Genomic DNA, 21,193 nt, shown 5'->3' on the forward strand with positions numbered 1-21,193 from the left:
TTGAGGGAAAGAGAGAGAGACGTGCGGCTGATGATGCAGGCTCCGAGGATGAGGTGAGGGATGCCCGCAGCTGCTGCCACCACTTACCGGTAATTACTTTGCGGAGTGGACGCCAGGGACACAAAGGATACCGGAACAGCTGCTGATCACCGCGGGCATCAGGTCAGGTAAGTGATAACAACTGTGCCCGGGGAAAGCCACAAAAGGGGACTTGAGGAGGCCACAAGGGGAGACTGGAGTGGAACACCAAGGGGGATGGGGTAGGCCAAAAAAGGGACACGGGCAGGACACAATGGCAACAGGAGGAAGCCACAAAGGGGGGCAGGATGAGGCCACAATGGGGGTGGGGGCAGCAGGAGAACACAATGGTGACAGGAGGAAGCCACAAAGGGGGGCAGGATGAGGCCACAATGGGGGTGGGGGCAGCAGGAGAACACAATGGTGACAGGAGAAAGCCACAAAGGGGGGCAGGATGAGGCCACAATGGGGGGGGGGGGGGGCAGTAGGAGAACACAATGGTGACAGGAGGAAGCCACAAAGGGGGGAGGATGAGGCCACAAGGGGAGGGGGCAGGATGAGGCCACAAGGGTAAACAGAGGACTATACAAGGGGGACTTGAGGAGGCCACAAGGGTAAACAGGAGGTGGACACCAAGCGGGGCAGGGGTAGACCAGAAGGGAGCACAGAAGGAGGACACAATGGTGAAAGGAGGAAGCCACAAGGGGGGCAAGAGGAGGCCACAAGGGGGGGCAGGAGGTGGACAGCAAGGGGGACAGGAGAAGGATGCCCAAGGGGACAAATTGGGGGGAGAAAATCTACAAGACACCCCTGGACTATAGATGCACCAGGTTTAGTATTTTTTTTTCCCCTGGTTTTTGCCCTCTAAACCTAGGTGCGTCTTATAGTCCGGAGCGTCTTATATTCCGAAAAATACGGTAATTAAATGAACTTAAAAAACCAACTGGTTAAATAGAGGAGGCAGCGGTGGTCTTACCCCCTCCAAACAGGCACAGGCAAGGACTGCTGTTCAGACAACAATTTATTCAGAACTCCAAAAAACAATGCGACGCGTTACATGGGCCTAGCTCGCTGATATAATACAGATGCTGTGACTGCTACTGTATTTTGCCTGAGGAAGCGGGATGTATGGCCCGTGAAACGCGTCGCATTGGTTTTTGGAGTTCCGAATAAATTGTTGACTGTCTGAATCGCAGTACTTGCCTGTGTCTGTTTGGAGGGGGTAGGGTGTTTGTTTTTGTTTTTTTCCGTAGAAGCGCATCTGCGCGAAACGGCCGTAAGGCTCTCATCCCCCAGCACCCACTGCACAGCTTTACCAGCCAACCGGTATGTTATGTCTCAATATGCATACATTTGAATCCACGATGTTGCACCATGTGTTATGAATAAACAAGTAGTTTACAGCAGTGCCGCCATTTCTCATCCTTTTCTCTGCCTGCAACAATAGACTGGGCCTTACCAAAGGAGCTGGTAGGCACTATAAGAACACCGAAACAATAAGTTTAGCCAGACCTCACCAGAGGAGCTGGTGGGTACTTATTAGAACACAGTAACTGATTAGTTTAGCTGAGTCTCACCAGAGGAGCTGGTGGGTACTAATAGAATACAGTAACTGATTAGAGAACTCAGGAACAATAAGTTTGCAAGACCTCACCAAAGGAGCTGGTGGGTACTTATAGAATACAGTAACTGATTAGTTTAGCTGAGCCTCACCAGAGGAGCTGGTGGGCACTAATAGAATACCTCACCAGTGGCGAGGGCCCACTGGTGAGTCGGAGTGTCAGACAGGCTAGGTTCGGCAACTAAGAGGCAGATACAGTACAGAGTCAGAAGGCAAAAGAGTAGTAGGTAATCGGGCAGGGATTCGGCAAATAGATCAGATGGGCAGAAGTACAGAGACGAGAAGCAAATAGCAGAGTCAGAGGTTAGCCAGAGTCATACACAGAATATCAATAATATACAGTAAACAATCTTCTAGTCTTGTGTGAAATCCCTGGTTTCCTCCCAGATCAAAGCACACCGGATACTAGTCTAAGGTCTGAGCGCTAGCACATAAGTATTCGCAACCGCAGACGAGTTGCTAGTGAGCAGAGACGGCATAAGAAGCAGAGGACACCTCCAAGCCGCACCCACTCCAATCAGCCAATCCTGAGCGGCGAACGTCCGCTCTGACGTCAGCGGGTCAGCTGACGCGCCTCCTCCCAGCATAAAGGTCCTGTCTACGCGCGCGGCCGCGCGACACAGAAACCGTATGTGTAAATGACAATTCCGTCCTTGGCGTGCTAGATGCCGAGGGAACGGAAAAAGACTGAATAGGGAACCGAAGCGGCTGCGGAGACACCCTGCGTGCCCGCAGCCGCATATGTTACAGGTACACAGAAAATTTGGTACACAAAAGAGAAGTTGCAGGGCATGCTGGGTTGTCTTTTTTTGCTTCTCTACTTCCCCTCAGACTTAACTAATGCAGCCTGATTGGCTGAAGCCTCTTTCCCTCCTGTTTTCCCCTCCCACGCCTCTGTTCCTCTCTGATTGGCCAAAAATTCTCAGGCTCAAACAACGCACTTTCTATAGTGAAGGGCAGGCAAATCAGGCAGAGGAGACTAAGGGCAGATATTACATCACAACTGGCTTCAAAATAGCCACAGTAAATATGGAAACTGTCTAGAATAGGATTCTCTACTTTTTCTTTACAAAATTCACAGGAATCATAACGTGGATAACACAATATATTTGTTATGTATGTAGAGCAAGTATTTATCTGCTTATATATTTGTTTTTTTCCTGAGATAGTATGGCTGACAGGTCCAGTTCGGCCTATCTGGACGAGCTTCCTCGTCCAGATAGGCACTGGTGCTGCCGCCGGCTCGTGCGCGCGATCGGGCGCGCCCCCGCGCGCGCTCCCGCTGCCCGCCGCTAGCCCCCCGATCAGTGAATGGGAATATAATTCCCATTCACCGATCTAACTTCCCCGCAGAAATACCGACGCTTTCTCTCCAGAGAGCGCGGTATTTCTGCCCCCAGGAAACAACTCCTCAGCATTTTAGTTCCTAGATGCGAGCTGGTTCGCATCTAGGACTTTTTTCACTGTGGCCATCTTGTGGCCAAATAGTAAACTGCACCCACATACATTTTTGATAAAAAAAAAACATTATTTTACATTTAAAATTAGCAGTTTCCCTCCCACACCAAAAATTACCCACATACACTTTTTTTATTTAAAAAAAAAAAAACAACAATTAAAAAAAAAAAAAAACAACATAAATAGTTACCCAAGGGTCTGAACTTTTTAAATATGCATGTCAAGAGAATATGTTATTATATTATTTAAAATTATAAGCTTATAAATAGTGATGGACGCAAATTGAAAAAATGCACCTTTATTTCTAAATGAAATATCGGCACCATAAATTGTGATAGGGACATCGTTTAAATGGTATAATAAGCGGGACAGATGGGCAAATAAAATACATGCGTTTTAATTACGGTAGCGTATATTAATTTCAAACTATAATGGCCAAAAACTGAGAAATAATGAATTTCTTCCGTTTTTTTCTTATTCTTCCTGTTAAAATGCATTTACAGTAAAGTGGCTCTTAGCAAAATGTATCACCCACAGAAAGCCTAATTGGTGGCGGAAAAAACGAGCTATAGATCAATTCATTGTGATAAGTAGCAATAAAGTTATAGGCGAATGAATGGGAGGTGAACGTTGCTCGGATGCATGAGATTTTCGGACCGCGGCGCTGAACCGGTTAAAAGGAAATAAATATGGCAGCTTCCATATCACCCACCTCCATCCCAGGTACCCTATAGCACAGGGGGCAGTTTGCTTTATGCAGGAAGTTTGTTTAGTAGCTGCATGAATGCACAGCCTCACAGGTGTTTATGCTGCACCATGAAACACATATTTTTTATTTTAAAAAATGCACTTTGAAGCAACACCTTCTGTTGAAAAATATATAGAAAGATACACATATAATGATACTTTATTTCATAATATGATACAGTTCATAAAACCATTTACAACCAGTAGTAAAAGTCAACTTCAATGATCAGAGTTATTGAAAATAATACACTTTAGTAGGTTCAGAATGGAATGCCCTCCATGCTGAACCTGGGTTTAAGTGTAGTATGAAGTAGATGTGAAAGTGTTCAAAAAGTGCTAAAAATGAATAGACTGTGCAAAAAGAGCAAGGCAGCAATATCACAACACACAGAAATGACATTGTTTCTCTAGTTAGTTTGTAGTATTTCTCGTCTTTCGGCATGGCACATGTTGTTTAGCTGGTGAGACACATTTCTTTGAATAATATGTTGCACTATATTACGCAGTAATAAATGCACATTTTACATGTAATATATTTGTTTTTCAGCACCCGCCTGTCCAAGCTGCCCGGGTGGGTATCGAAAGATGGAAACACACAGCTGGAGAAGGTAAAGTGGATGGAAAAACGGTTCTCAAGGAAACCTGTTGTTTTATAATTGCCTCTTTGTAAAGCTTGAAAGGGTAGCTTCACTTAAAGCCCCATCTACACCATACAATTTTTTGTCTGATTCGATTCAATCCGACATGTCTGATCGGGATTCGATTCGACATGTCGGATTGAATCGAATCAATGCATCGAATCGGACAAAAAATTGTATGGTGTAGATAGGGCTTACAGGTGGCCATACATTTGTCGATTTTGAGGCTGATTGACCAACTGATTTTATTATTATTATTACTAGTGACCTTAGCCCGTTTAAAAACGATCAGAAATGCTGGAAAATCTTGGGCCAACATGGTCGATCCAGTGCACGGCTGTTATAGCGTGCAATATCGCGACGGAACCCCTGGCCGCTGTCCCCCTATGCATGTAAATACTTTACTAAGTGTTCGCCATACTACCACTTTTGTGTCCCATGTGACTACCAGCGTTGTGGCACGTGGGGCTAAAATGTGGAGGTACAGCAGAAACTTGAGGGCAGCAGACGGGTAAAGTATTTATATGCCCGGGCACCAGGGAGACGCCTAACATTTGAGAGGACAGTGGCGGCAAGGCGGGGTCACAAGGCGGATTCCCAAAAGATTTCATAGTGAAATCAGTCGGGAATCAGCCTGTGGTGTATGTGCAGCCAACAGATCTCTACCTGATCAGATTCATTCAGAGAGAGATCTGCCCCTACATGGGCTCCCTTAAAGAGACACTGAAGCGAGAAAAAAAATATGATATAATGAATTGGTTGTGTACTATGAATGATCACTAGAAGTTTAGCAGAAAAGAAAATATTCTCATATTTTTATTTTCAGGTATATATTGTTTTTTCTAACATTGCATCATTCTCTAATATGCGCAGATTACACAACACTCTGCATTCAAAATTATTCTTTCAGAGCAGTCTGTGAACAAATGACCTCTCCTCTGGCAGATAAAAAGTAAATAGTTCAATAACACTTGAGATATTAAAAGTCAGATAACAGCCCTGGACTTTGAAAGTCGTAAAGCTTAATGGCTGTTTTGCATAGAGCTAACAACTGGAGTTTCTTAACTCTTCCTGTACTGGAAACAATTAGACTGATGTATCTGATCTTAATGTTTTATTTCTTAGCTGTACTACACATACAAATCATAATATCATAATTTTTTTTTCTGCTTCAGTGTCTCTTTAAGGCTTTGTAATGTGTTATAAAGAGTCTTTTCTAAATACCATTAATTCTTACCTTTTAATGTCAGTCTGCACTCTGCAGCTCCTACTTAGAACCTTTTTTTTAATAGCTATGGCATTTACAATACCCAGAATCCTCTGCTCTCTGATTGCCTCATTGCGGTTGATGCACAATGCAGTGCTAAAATTGGTGTGGGCAAGACAGCGCTCGGCAATATTACCATTATTACCGCCAACAGTGGGCGCTAATCTACTTTAGGGGGCCCAGCAGAAAATTCATAGGGGCTAGTGGTACATTCACCGCACCATCTACAGCACAAAGCGTTATGATTGGCTTAATATTGTGGGGGTGGTTTGCTACAACCGATCTGAAACCTAGCAGTTTTAAGAGGATGCTGTCCACCTAAACAGGTTAGTGGAATTTCCCTATGTGGTTTCCTGCTGCATCCCCTAAACTAGTCTAGTGCCCAGCAGTGTACCACACACTGCGCTATTAGTTCGACTCACGGTACATGGGTAACGGGATTGTTAGTACGGTAAGGCGCATTGCGTTACTTGTGCAATGCAAGTTATCGGTGTAACGATCGCATTACCCATGTCCGGTAGATCATGCTAACTGCGCAGCTTGCAGTACACTGCTGGCAGTAGTAACCGTAATACTGCCTTGCGCTGCCTATGCACAGCAATATGGCTACTGCTTCATGCATCAACGCGATTGGTTTATAAGTCTGCACAAAGCAGAAAGAAAAATTATTCCAGCCCCATGCCTTATCTGCATTTAATATTTGTTTCAGTCTGTTGTTGTTGTATTTCACTGCCATTGGCAGCCTTCCACTTCTCTTTTCCTTCCCTCTCTGTAGGAAATAACAAGCAAACAGAGCTATTCCAGATATCGTGCCTCTACAATGGTTCATAGTCTAACTGCCAGAGTTAAGCCTTCTACAAACACCTGGCTGTTCTCGAGCGGGGTGGGCAGTTGAAGGGACAAGAATCCAGCATATGTACAGATGTCGCCTGAGGTCTGCTGAGATCACTTAAAGTAAACCAAGCACAATTTTTAGAGCCCAGGGCATCTCAATAGTGCATTTAGTATGCATGCCAACAATGTAGGCCAATAATTAAAAAAAACAAAACTTCTTCTTTTTACATTTTAAAAGTTTAGGAGAGGGTTTTATTACCCTACTTCTGAGACCTGGCCGACTGCAGAAGTTTAAAGCGGATCCGAGATGAAAAACTAAGTATAACAAGTAACTTGTTTATATATCTTATCTAAAGTTTAGATAGTTTACACAGCAAATCTAGCTGCAAACAACTTTAACAGTTTATGATTATTTTTTCCTGTGATACAATGAGGGCAGCCATGTTCTGTTTGTCACATAACACACAGACAAGCTGATAGCATCTCCAGCCCTCAGCCTGTGACAAATTCACTCCCCGCTCCTCTTCTCTCCTCCCCTCTGCCTCTGAAATCTCTGGCTAGTAACCTCCCCCTGCCCAGACTGAGCTCCTATAAGCCATTGCTACAGTGCCAAGACACAAAAGGAGCTGTGGGCGAGGCTTGTTTAGTTTATAGGGAATTAGAGTATTCAAACAAAACAAAAAAAGTATTTGGCTTGAGGAACTATATGAAAAGAACACAATTATGCAATGAGTTTATCTCGGATCCATGCGTTTTTTGCAGCAGGTAGATGGTTAGATAGATAATTTCCGACATGTCCGATCTCACATTCAATCAGTTTGCCGCTCGATTTCTCACTGAAGTGAATGGGAAAAGATAAGAAAAACAAGCCGAAGATAAGAGAGTCGAGTGGAGAATCGAGCGGCAGAAACGCATCGTGTATCCCCAGCATCAAGCACATAAATACTGATATAATTATTTTATTGCACCCGTGAGCAGAGATTAAACAAAAGCTTTCATCAGTGGTGGGGTGGGTAAATTGGACACTGTGCTTCAACGAGTTAGAGGAGTCACAGCCGCTAACTTCACACCTTCCCCTGGACTAATAATGGGTAGCTAGAAGGGGAGGGGGGAACATGACAGCTAATATAGCTATTAGAAACCAGGAAAAAAAGTGGTGCTTGGTTCCCTTTAATGATCCAGATCTTTAAGCGACAATCACCTACTGAGCACACATTAGCTGCTGCTATTTGAAGTCGTACCCCACCTGTTGGAGGTATCGGGTAATATGTGAAAGATTCTTATTTCATATTTACCTACGGCCTAGAAACTGATGTTTTTAATATTTTAATGACGATTACAACAACAAAAATCACTGTTCATTCCCATCTGAGTGAATCATAGTTAGTTCCCTGAAGAGGTTTCCCATAAATATTTTCTTTTAATACAGGGGCTTACAAAAGTATTCGGCCCCCTTGAAGTTTTCCACATTTTGTCATATTACTGCCACAAACATGAATCAATTTTATTGGAATTCTATGTGAAAGACCAATACAAAGTGGTGTACATGTGAGAAGTGGAACAAAAATCATACATGATTCCAAACATTTTTTACAAATCAATAACTGCAAAGTGGGGTGTGCGTAATTATTCAGCCCCCTTTGGTCTGAGTGCAGTCAGTTGCCCATGGACATTGCCTGATGAGTGCTAATGACTAAATAGAGTGCACCTGTGTGTAATCTGGATAGTGTACTGGTTAAGGGCTCTGCCTTTGACATGGGAGACCAGGGTTCGAATCCTGGCTAGGTCAAGTACCTATTCATTAAGGAGTTCAAGGCAAGACTCCCTAACACTGCAGGGTGGCCTCTTGAGCTCGTCCCAGTGGCTGCAGCTCTTGAGCGCTTTGAGTCCAACAGGAGAAAAGCGCAATATAAATGTTCGGATTATTATTATTATCTAATGTCAGTACAAATACAGCTGCTCTGTGACGGCCTCAGAGGTTGTTTAAGAGAATATTGGGAGCAACAACACCATTAAGTCCAAAGAACACCAGACAGGTCAGGGATAACGTTATTAAGAAATTTAAAGCAGGCTTAGGCTACAAAAAGATTTCCAAATCCTTGAACATCCCACGGAGCACTGTTCAAGCGATCATTCAGAAATGGAAGGAGTATGGCACAACTGTAAACCTACCAAGACAAGGCCGTCCACCTAAACTCACAGGCCGAACAAGGAGAGCGCTGATCAGACATGCAGTTAAGAGGCCCATGGTGACTTCGGACGAGCTGCAGAGATCTACAGCTCAGGTGGGAGACACTGTCCATAGGACAACTATTAGTCGTGCACTGTACAAAGTTGGCCTTTATGGAAGAATGGCAAGAAGAAAGCCATTGTTAACAGAAAAGCATAAGAAGTCCCGTTTGCAGTTTGCCACAAGCCATGTGGGGGACACAGCAACCATGTGGAAGAAGGTGCTCTGGTCAGATGAGACCAAAATGGAACTTTTTGGTCAAAATGCAAAACGCTATGTGTGGTAGAAACTAGCACTGCACATCACTCTGAACACACCATCCCCACTGTCAAATATGGTGGTGGCAGCATCATGCTGTGGGGGTGCTTCTCTTCAGCAGGGACGGGAAAGCTGGTCAGAGTTGATGGGAAGATGGATGTAGCCAAATACAGGGCAATCTTGGAAGAAAACCTCTTGGAGTCTGCAAAAGACTTGAGACTGGGGCGGAGATTCACCTTACAGCAGGACAACGACCCTAAACATAAAGCCAGGGCAACAATGGAATGGTTTAAAACAAAACACATCCATGTGTTAGAATAGCCCAGTCAAAGTCCAGATCTAATCCAATCGAGAATCTGTGGCAAGATCTGAAAACTGCTGTTCACAAACGCTGTCCATCTAATCTGACTGAGCTGGAGCTGTTTTGCAAAGAAGAATGGGCAAGGATTTCAGTCTCTAGATGTGCAAAGCTGGTAGAGACATACCCCAAAAGACTGGCAGCTGTAATTGCAGCAAAAGGTGGTTCTACAAAGTATTGACTCAGGGGGCTGAATAATTACGCACACCCCACTTTGCAGTTATTTATTTGTAAAAAATGTTTGGAATCATGTATGATTTTCGTTCCACTTCTCACTTTGTATTGGTCTTTGGAATTCCAATAAAATTGATTCATGTTTGTGGCAGTAATGTGACAAAATGTGGAAAACTTCAAGGGGGCCGAATACTTTTGCAAGCCACTGTATGTGTATGTATTTGTGATCTGTAATAATAATAATAATTTAATACTAATAACAGTATTATTTCCACCAGGAGCTGAAGGAGTGCTCTGGAAGGGTGTTTGTGGACTCTGTACCAGAGTTCTGTCTGCCAGAGGTAAGTTTGGGTGACAGAGGGGATAGCAATGAACAAATATGGTGTGAAAGGTGATTGAATCAGATCAGAGTGGGATCTGTTGCCTGCCCATACAAGGCAGACCTATTCCCATTAGAATTCAGCATGAAATTGATCACAAATCAGCTTAACGCCCGCTGCCTCCGCCACCTGCCTGGCGGCTGCACAAATGTATGTGTCCCCCGACGCCCGTAAAAGCTCACCTCTCCACATGGACGACTCTTGGCCTCCTCCAGTTTACAGTGTGTGGCATTGGCACATGTGTGATTTCACAACATGTGCCAAGTTACGTGGTACCGTGGCAATCTCGGCGATGGCGGACACCAGAGGAGGCTTGGATTTGCACTGGGGTGACAGGTAAGCCTTTGACACGGGCACAGGGGGACACAAATACACTTGGGAGGACACCAGCCTGGGGTTTGTTGTGTACATTGGTCATCGTGATCTCGAACCCCGATACTGCCGCACATCTAAACGAGCTCTTGTGACCGAGATATTGACAGCATTCCCAGTCGATTCTCTCACCCGATTTCATACTAAAATCGTTTAAAAATCCATTGGGAGGTCATGTTGTGGCTCTGATTTTTTTATCGATCAGCCTGCAAAATCGAGTAGCGTATGGCCAACTTTACACTGAGTTTGACAGGATGGAAGATATAATAGGAGAGACGTAGTGTCAGGCGTTCTATTTGCACCCCTCCCATCACATTCTGCATTCTATTCTGTCAGACGCAGCTCTGCCCTGTGGGCATGTGAGCAGCATATCATGTAAACAGAAGATCAGATGCATAAAACACACATACATTTTAATAAAAAGCATCCCCGGAAGTGAAATTCAAACTTCAGCTGAACTCCAAAAACTATCACATACATAACATCCATTAGCAGGTCTTACCGACGTCCTCCTTCCAGAGGCTCACCAGAGCAGCAGGTGACATCCAATTGGATGTTATAATAGAACAGTGGTCCTCAAATTGCGGCCCGTGGGCCGAATGCTAACCCCCCCCCCCCCATCGCAGGGCTGGCCCCACCCATCCACATACTGTAGAAGCCAGTGAGCAGTCATTCGCTGGCTTCCAATCCAATTCCGTGTCAGGTGACACTGCTGTCCAATTGGATGGCAGGTTGTCACCTGGGTATGCTTCACTGTCTGGTGCACAAAGACGTTCTTTGGGCGCCGCATGACTGAATGGCTGCTGCTGGGAGTTCTCCTCTGGGCATGATTGGGGGAATCAATACCTAGATTCAATGTAATGTTTTTCAACATCATTTTATGTATGTTCCGGCCCCTCAACTGTCTGAAGTATGTTGACCCGGCCCTTGACTGAAAAAGTTTGGGAACCCCTGTAATAGAACATAAGCTCTGGTTAGTGTACTGGTTAAGGACTCTGACACCAGAGACCAGGGTTCGAATCTCGGCTCTTCCTGTTCAGTAAGCCAGCACCTATTCAGTAAGGAGTCCTTGAGCAATACTCCCTAACACTGCTACTGCCTATAGGGCGGGTCCTAGTGGCTACAGCTCTGGCGCTTTGAGTCCGCCAGGAGAAAAGCGTAATATAAATGTTCTGTGTCTTGTCTTATAGTGCATGCCTTTGGAAACTTTAGCAACCATATATGCAAAGAGTGATAAAGTTTACTAATACACTGCGGACCCAGCTAGAATACTGAGGTCCAGTAAAGAGGAACTGCAACGACATTGAGTAGCAGCATCAAAAACACTTTCTATACATTTCTGTATATTGGCATGTAACCCCGCCCTCCCACAGAGGTTTTAGCCCAGGCTGTTTGTCATGCAGAATTAACCTCCCCCACAAGCATTGTGGGACACCCGAAATCCTTTTTACTGGCTTTAGAACTCTCAGTAAATGAACATTCTGCAGAGATCACCTCCAGTACTAAAGGTGTTTGATCCTGTGATAAATTTCAGAAAGTACCGTATATACTCGCATATAAGCCGAGGTACCAACTTTTCCCTCAAAAACCAGGAAAAAGTGATTGACTCAGGTATAAGCTCCCTCCCTAGTATAGCCCCCGCAACAGTAGCCAGATGTTCCCCCAGTACATGTCAGCCCCTCTCCCCATAGCCAGATATGCACCAGGATCATACAGCTGTGTCTCAAGAAGCCTCTAGATGGCGTCATAAATATGAGACACAGCGATTGCCACACAGGAAGAGGTAGTCTTGAGCAGCGCACTCTGCACACCATGTTGCAGGGGATGGGGGGGACGGACACAGCAGGGAGCAAGCTAGTAAGAGCAGGATCTCTAGTGCACAATCCTTACGCTCCTCTACCAGTAACAAAACCTGTTTTGCTCCACTGACTCACATATAAGCCAAGGGGGTAACTTTTCAGCTCATTTTTTATGCTGAAACATTAGGCTTATACGCTGGTATATACAGTAAGTCTGAGAGAAGAAAGATTTTACAATGGAAAAACACTGATTAAATAATTCATAAATGAATACCTGTGTTGTAAAAAAAAAAAAAGAAGCAATTTTATTCTATGGTATTTTGACAGCAGTTCCCATTTAATCTTAAAAGGCGGGTACATAGTGTGTACCCGCCTTTTATCCGTGTGTACCCGAAACGTTTTATCCGCTCCACCTCGTTAAGTCGCCTTTTTGATGAAGAGACAGGGAACACTGTTTAAGTTTTATGTCTCCTGCATTATACGTCTTGGACTTTCACCATTGGCGCAGTCTGCTTTCTATCAATATATTTATGTGTACTTTTGTTATGTTAACACTTTGCTCGTATTGTAATGTGGAAGTACAGGGATTGGGGCTGCTTGTACTTTTTATACTGTTTTTCCTCATTTAATCCTCAGTATTTTTCCATTGCTTACTAGATGTGTTGTACTTGCCATGGGAAGTTCTATATTTGGAGCTTCCCACCAGGCACAGCAGTAGGTCTTTGTTGCATCTATGTTTCTATTACCGGAGTATAAGTCGTATTTCAATGAACATCAGACATGAAGCACAGGGACCTTAAAGGATACCTGTACTGAGAGGGATATGGAGGCTGACATATTTATTTCCTTTTAAGCAATACCGGTTGCCTGACAGCCCTGCTGACCCTCTGCCTCTAATGCTTTTAGCCAAAGACCCTGAACAAGCATGCAGCAGATCAGGTGTTACTGGCATTATTTTCAAATCTGACCAGATTAGTTGCACGTTTTAGAGTTTAGTGGGAAGCGGCGCTATTGGGTTGTGTCATGTCATACATCTGAGTCACTCCCAGCAGTGGCTGCCTATGGACCACAAGATGCCACTACCCATCTTCACAGCCCAGCCGTGCCCCGTCTTAGGCCCAGTGCACACCGAGCGGATCCGCCGGCCACATCCGCCTGTAAATCCGCATGGCTATTGTATTTCAATGGGCTGGTGCACACTGGCGCTTTGAGGTTTTTAGCAAACCGCAAACGTGCCTCTTGCTGTATTGAAATACAATAGCCATGCGGATGTTCAGGTGGATCGCATCCAAATCCGCTCGGTGTGCACTGGCCCAAATCTCTGTCATCCACACCAAAAACCTTTAGCGTTTTGTGGATCTGCTAGTGGTTTTGGTGTGCACTGGGCCTTACACAGAGTTACACTCCTCCACACTCCAGTCACCCCACTTCACAGCCCAGCCATGCCCTGTCTTACACAGAGTTACACTCCTCCACACTCCGGTCACCCCACTTCACAGCCCAGCCATGCCCTGTCTTACACAGAGTTACACTCCTCCACACTCCAGTCACCCCACTTCACAGCCCAGCCATGCCCTGTCTTACACAGAGTTACACTCCTCCACACTCCAGTCACCCCACTTCACAGCCCAGCCATGCCCTGTCTTACACAGAGTTACACTCCTCCACACTCCGGTCACCCCACTTCACAGCCCAGCCATGCCCTGTCTTACACAGAGTTACACTCCTCCACACTCCAGTCACCCCACTTCACAGCCCAGCCATGCCCTGTCTTACACAGAGTTACACTCCTCCACACTCCAGTCACCCCACTTCACCACCCAGCCATGCTTCTCCCACACTCAGCCACACTCTCTCACTTCCTAGCCACACTTCTCTTCTTGTGGTCCACGGGCAGCACATTAGCAAAGCGGTTAGCACTTTCCCCTTACAGCGCTGGGTCCCCGGTTTCAAAAAAGGTTGGCTTTGTCATATTTTAACGGCTTACTTTTTTGGCTGGGGTGATCCATTAACTGGCTTTCCCCTAAAAATTGGCCCTAGACTACAATGGACATATGACTATGTTAGGAATTAGATTTTGAGACCCTATGAGGCACAGTTAAGTGACAAAGACTCTGTGCAGCGCTGTGGAAGATGCAGCGCTATATAAATACCAAATAATAATAATTCTCCATATGCCAGCCACACTCCTTCAAATCCCAACCACACCCCACTGCTGGATTAAGAGGTACAGCTACATACACAAGCTGGTGCTTCTTTGCCTCAAGGAGGTTGCCCAGCAAGTGTGTCTGTACAGTGATTGTTCCTGAAATGTCACCCAAAAATATCACTTCTGATGGTTTTAGGCAAACCTTACTGAGCGTGGCGGCTTTAAAGGACAACTGTAGTGAGAGGGATAGGGAGTCTGCAATATTTATTTCCTTTTAAGCAATACCGGTTGCCTGACAGCCCTGCTGACCCTCTGCCTCTAATACTTTTAGCCACAGACCCTGAACAAGCATGCAGCAGATCAGGTGTTACTGGCATTATTTTCAAATCTGACCAGATTAGTTGCACGTTTTAGAGTTTAGTGGGAAGCGGCGCTATTGGGTTCTTCTAAGCTGCAATATTCCAAAAGGGGATTCCACAAACCTTTAGCTGAATAAATATGAAAAGGAGGAACATGCGCTACTAAAATACCAACTGCTTTTAATCAAATAGTCAGATAAATCAATACATCAATAAAACTTATCTAAAAGGATCCAATAATCCAAGATTCCAAACGACAATCCACAATCATACCATCCACACAATCACACACAATATATGACCTGACACACACAGCCTTTCAACACCTTAAGAAAAAACTTCTTATAAGAAGCAATTCAAATTTACTTGCAAAGTCTAAGGTTGCAATCGCCGTAAGCGTGCAAGTCCTTTTAAAAAAAAAAGATCCAATATGTCCGTAGTGGCAGTAGCAAAATTTTGTATGATCTCCACCGTTATGAATAAAACAATAAGATTAGTCCTCCTAAAGTTGTAATCAATGGTCAGTTTTAAGCCCCTTGACTCTTTAGAAGATCGCTATAACATAAGTCCACTCAAGGTACCTTAAGTTAGATATTAGAGTTCCTTTCTTCTGCTACCCACGTAGCTGGGAACTTCAAAGCTTTCCGTCTGAACTACGGCGGTGTCCGGCGGCCTACGTCACTTCCTTCTGGCAGTTCCAATGGCGACGCTCGCTCTTCCGGGACTTCGCCGCTCGTGGTGTCTTTGTTGTAGGTGACGTCACCTTAAAGATATAGGAGCTTTTGCAAGTGTGCAGCCGCTGAGCGCTTCCACGGCTCACGGCTCCTATGTATCTTGACACACGGAAATAAGTTTCTTCACCTCTACGCGTTTCAGCTAAATAACGTTAGCCTTCTTCAGGAGGAAGAAGGCTAACGTTATTTAGCTGAAACGCATAGAGCCGTGGAAGCGCTCAGCGGCTGCACACTTGCAAAAGCTCCTATATCTTTAAGGTGACGTCACCTACAACAAAGACACCACGAGCGGCGAAGTCCCGGAAGAGCGAGCGTCGCCATTGGAACTGCCAGAAGGAAGTGACGTAGGCCGCCGGACACCGCCGTAGTTCAGACGGAAAGCTTTGAAGTTCCCAGCTACGTGGGTAGCAGAAGAAAGGAACTCTAATATCTAACTTAAGGTACCTTGAGTGGACTTATGTTATAGCGATCTTCTAAAGAGTCAAGGGGCTTAAAACTGACCATTGATTACAACTTTAGGAGGACTAATCTTATTGTTTTATTCATAACGGTGGAGATCATACAAAATTTTGCTACTGCCACTACGGACATATTGGATCTTTTTTTTTTAAAAGGACTTGCACGCTTACGGCGATTGCAACCTTAGACTTTGCAAGTAAATTTGAATTGCTTCTTATAAGAAGTTTTTTCTTAAGGTGTTGAAAGGCTGTGTGTGTCAGGTCATATATTGTGTGTGATTGTGTGGATGGTATGATTGTGGATTGTCGTTTGGAATCTTGGATTATTGGATCCTTTTAGATAAGTTTTATTGATGTATTGATTTATCTGACTATTTGATTAAAAGCAGTTGGTATTTTAGTAGCGCATGTTCCTCCTTTTCATATTTATTCAGCTAAAGGTTTGTGGAATCCCCTTTTGGAATATTGCAGCTTAGAAGAACCCAATAGCGCCGCTTCCCACTAAACTCTAAAACGTGCAACTAATCTGGTCAGATTTGAAAATAATGCCAGTAACACCTGATCTGCTGCATGCTTGTTCAGGGTCTGTGGCTAAAAGTATTAGAGGCAGAGGGTCAGCAGGGCTGTCAGGCAACCGGTATTGCTTAAAAGGAAATAAATATTGCAGACTCCCTATCCCTCTCACTACAGTTGTCCTTTAAAGCCGCCACGCTCAGTAAGGTTTGCCTAAAACCATCAGAAGTGATATTTTTGGGTGACATTTCAGGAACAATCACTGTACAGACACACTTGCTGGGCAACCTCCTTGAGGCAAAGAAGCACCAGCTTGTGTATGTAGCTGTACCTCTTAATCCAGCAGTGGGGTGTGGTTGGGATTTGAAGGAGTGTGGCTGGCATATGGAGAATTATTATTATTTGGTATTTATATAGCGCTGCATCTTCCACAGCGCTGCACAGAGTCTTTGTCACTTAACTGTGCCTCATAGGGTCTCAAAATCTAATTCCTAACATAGTCATATGTCCATTGTAGTCTAGGGCCAATTTTTAGGGGAAAGCCAGTTAATGGATCACCCCAGCCAAAAAAGTAAGCCGTTAAAATATGACAAAGCCAACCTGTTTTGAAACCGGGGACCCAGCGCTGTAAGGGGAAAGTGCTAACCGCTTTGCTAATGTGCTGCCCGTGGACCACAAGAAGAGAAGTGTGGCTAGGAAGTGAGAGAGTGTGGCTGAGTGTGGGAGAAGCATGGCTGGGTGGTGAAGTGGGGTGACCGGAGTGTGGAGGAGTGTAACTCTGTGTAAGACAGGGCATGGCTGGGCTGTGAAGTGGGGTGACTGGAGTGTGGAGGAGTGTAACTCTGTGTAAGACAGGGCATGGCTGGGCTGTGAAGTGGGGTGACTGGAGTGTGGAGGAGTGTAACTCTGTGTAAGACAGGGCATGGCTGGGCTGTGAAGTGGGGTGACCGGAGTGTGGAGGAGTGTAACTCTGTGTAAGACAGGGCATGGCTGGGCTGTGAAGTGGGGTGACTGGAGTGTGGAGGAGTGTAACTCTGTGTAAGACAGGGCATGGCTGGGCTGTGAAGTGGGGTGACCAGAGTGTGGAGGAGTGTAACTCTGTGTAAGACAGGGCATGGCTGGGCTGTGAAGTGGGGTGACTGGAGTGTGGAGGAGTGTAACTCTGTGTAAGACAGGGCATGGCTGGGCTGTGAAGTGGGGTGACTGGAGTGTGGAGGAGTGTAACTCTGTGTAAGACAGGGCATGGCTGGGCTGTGAAGTGGGGTGACCGGAGTGTGGAGGAGTGTAACTCTGTGTAAGACAGGGCATGGCTGGGCTGTGAAGTGGGGTGACTGGAGTGTGGAGGAGTGTAACTCTGTGTAAGACAGGGCATGGCTGGGCTGTGAAGTGGGGTGACTGGAGTGTGGAGGAGTGTAACTCTGTGTAAGACAGGGCATGGCTGGGCTGTGAAGTGGGGTGACCGGAGTGTGGAGGAGTGTAACTCTGTGTAAGACAGGGCATGGCTGGGCTGTGAAGTGGGGTGACTGGAGTGTGGAGGAGTGTAACTCTGTGTAAGACAGGGCATGGCTGGGCTGTGAAGTGGGGTGACTGGAGTGTGGAGGAGTGTAACTCTGTGTAAGGCCCAGTGCACACCAAAACCACTAGCAGATCCACAAAACGCTAAAGGTTTTTGGTGTGGATGACAGAGATTTGGGCCAGTGCACACCGAGCGGATTTGGATGCGATCCACCTGAACATCCGCATGGCTATTGTATTTCAATACAGCAAGAGGCACGTTTGCGGTTTGCTAAAAACCTCAAAGCGCCAGTGTGCACCAGCCCATTGAAATACAATAGCCATGCGGATTTACAGGCGGATGCGGCCGGCGGATCCGCTCGGTGTGCACTGGGCCTAAGACGGGGCACGGCTGGGCTGTGAAGATGGGTAGTGGCATCTTGTGGTCCATAGGCAGCCACTGCTGGGAGTGACTCAGATGTATGACATGACACAACCCAATAGCGCCGCTTCCCACTAAACTCTAAAACGTGCAACTAATCTGGTCAGATTTGAAAATAATGCCAGTAACACCTGATCTGCTGCATGCTTGTTCAGGGTCTGTGGCTAAAAGTATTAGAGGCAGAGGGTCAGCAGGGCTGTCAGGCAACCGGTATTGCTTAAAAGGAAATAAATATTGCAGACTCCCTATCCCTCTCACTACAGTTGTCCTTTAAAGCCGCCACGCTCAGTAAGGTTTGCCTAAAACCATCAGAAGTGATATTTTTGGGTGACATTTCAGGAACAATCACTGTACAGACACACTTGCTGGGCAACCTCCTTGAGGCAAAGAAGCACCAGCTTGTGTATGTAGCTGTACCTCTTAATCCAGCAGTGGGGTGTGGTTGGGATTTGAAGGAGTGTGGCTGGCATATGGAGAATTATTATTATTAGGTATTTATATAGCGCTGCATCTTCCACAGCGCTGCACAGAGTCTTTGTCACTTAACTGTGCCTCATAGGGTCTCAAAATCTAATTCCTAACATAGTCATATGTCCATTGTAGTCTAGGGCCAATTTTTAGGGGAAAGCCAGTTAATGGATCACCCCAGCCAAAAAAGTAAGCCGTTAAAATATGACAAAGCCAACCTGTTTTGAAACCGGGGACCCAGCGCTGTAAGGGGAAAGTGCTAACCGCTTTGCTAATGTGCTGCCCGTGGACCACAAGAAGAGAAGTGTGGCTAGGAAGTGAGAGAGTGTGGCTGAGTGTGGGAGAAGCATGGCTGGGTGGTGAAGTGGGGTGACCGGAGTGTGGAGGAGTGTAACTCTGTGTAAGACAGGGCATGGCTGGGCTGTGAAGTGGGGTGACTGGAGTGTGGAGGAGTGTAACTCTGTGTAAGACAGGGCATGGCTGGGCTGTGAAGTGGGGTGACTGGAGTGTGGAGGAGTGTAACTCTGTGTAAGACAGGGCATGGCTGGGCTGTGAAGTGGGGTGACTGGAGTGTGGAGGAGTGTAACTCTGTGTAAGACAGGGCATGGCTGGGCTGTGAAGTGGGGTGACTGGAGTGTGGAGGAGTGTAACTCTGTGTAAGACAGGGCATGGCTGGGCTGTGAAGTGGGGTGACTGGAGTGTGGAGGAGTGTAACTCTGTGTAAGGCCCAGTGCACACCAAAACCACTAGCAGATCCACAAAACGCTAAAGGTTTTTGGTGCGGATGACAGAGATTTGGGCCAGTGCACACCGAGCGGATTTGGATGCGATCCACCTGAACATCCGCATGGCTATTGTATTTCAATACAGCAAGAGGCACGTTTGCGGTTTGCTAAAAACCTCAAACCGCCAGTGTGCACCAGCCCATTGAAATACAATAGCCATGAGGATTTACAGGCGGATGCGGCCGGCGGATCCGCTCGGTGTGCACTGGGCCTAAGACGGGGCACGGCTGGGCTGTGAAGATGGGTAGTGGCATCTTGTGGTCCATAGGCAGCCACTGCTGGGAGTGACTCAGATGTATGACATGTGGGCGGGGTCAGACTGAGATGTGTAGGGGCGTGGCTGAGGTGTGTAGGGGCGTGGCTGAGGTGTGTAGGAGCGTGGCTGAGGTGTGTAGGAGCGTGGCTGAGGTGTGTAGGAGTGTGGCTGAGGTGTGTAGAAGCGTGGCTGAGGTGTGTGTAGGAGCGTGGCTGAGGTGTGTAGGAGCGTGGCTGAGGTGTGTTGGAGCGTGGCTGAGGTGTGTTGGAGCGTGGCTGAGGTGTGTAGGAGGGTGGCTGAGGTGTGTAGGTGCATGGCTGAGGTGTGTAGGGGCGTGGCTGAGATGTGTAGGGGCGTGGCTGAGGTGTGTAGGAGCGTGGCTGAGGTGTGTAGGAGCGTGGCTGAGGTGTGTAGGAGCGTGGCTGAGGTGTGTAGGAGCATGGCTGAGGTGTGTTGGAGCGTGGCTGAGGTGTGTTGGAGCGTGGCTGAGTTGTGTAGGAGCGTGGCTGAGGTGTGTAGGAGCGTGGCTGAGGTGTGTAGGGGCGTGGCTGAGGTGTGTTGGAGTGTGGCTGAGGTGTGTTGGAGCGTGGCTGAGGTGTGTTGGAGCGTGGCTGAGGTGTGTAGGAGGGTGGCTGAGGTGTGTAGGTGCATGGCTGAGGTGTGTAGGAGCGTGGCTGAGATGTGTAGGGGCGTGGCTGAGGTGTGTAGGAGCGTGGCTGAGGTGTGTAGGAGCGTGGCTGAGGTGTGTAGGAGCGTGGCTGAGGTGTGTTGGAGCGTGGCTGAGGTGTGTTGGAGCGCGGCTGAGGTGTGTTGGAGCGTGGCTGAGGTGTGTTGGAGCGTGGCTGAGGTGTGTTGGAGCGTGGCTGAGGTGTGTTGGAGCGTGGCTGAGGTGTGCAGGAGCGTGGCTGAGGTGTGCAGGAGCGTGGCTGAGGTGTGCAGGAGCGTGGCTGAGGTGTGCAGGAGCGTGGCTGAGGTGTGCAGGAGCGTGGCTGAGGTGTGCAGGAGCGTGGCTGAGGTGTGCAGGAGCGTGGCTGAGGTGTGCAGGAGCGTGGCTGAGGTGTGCAGGAGCGTGGCTGAGGTGTGCAGGAGCGTGGCTGAGGTGTGCAGGAGCGTGGCTGAGGTGTGCAGGAGCGTGGCTGAGGTGTGCAGGAGCGTGGCTGAGGTGTGCAGGAGCGTGGCTGAGGTGTGCAGGAGCGTGGCTGAGGTGTGCAGGAGCGTGGCTGAGGTGTGTAGGGGCGTGGCTGAGGTGTGTAGGGGCGTGGCTGAGTTGTGTAGGGGCGTGGCTGAGTTGTGTAGGGGCGTGGCTGAGTTGTGTAGGGGCGTGGCTGAGTTGTGTAGGGGCGTGGCTGAGGTGTGCAGGAGCGTGGCTGAGGTGTGCAGG

The 21,193-nt window shown here is 46.9% G+C and overlaps 1 protein-coding gene across 1 annotated transcript in view; it reads left to right on the forward strand.

The window, feature by feature from the left end:
* Window positions 1-21,193, forward strand: part of INTS9 (integrator complex subunit 9) — an 81,083-nt gene that overhangs the window by 20,138 nt on the left and 39,752 nt on the right. The window contains exons 3-4 of the mRNA XM_068280048.1: window positions 4,392-4,452; window positions 9,882-9,944. Coding sequence (XP_068136149.1) covers window positions 4,392-4,452; window positions 9,882-9,944 — 124 coding nt within the window. The remainder of the gene's footprint in view (window positions 1-4,391; window positions 4,453-9,881; window positions 9,945-21,193) is intronic.

Source organism: Hyperolius riggenbachi, chromosome 4 (genome assembly GCF_040937935.1).
Source record: "Hyperolius riggenbachi isolate aHypRig1 chromosome 4, aHypRig1.pri, whole genome shotgun sequence".
NCBI classification, from domain to species: domain Eukaryota; kingdom Metazoa; phylum Chordata; class Amphibia; order Anura; family Hyperoliidae; genus Hyperolius; species Hyperolius riggenbachi.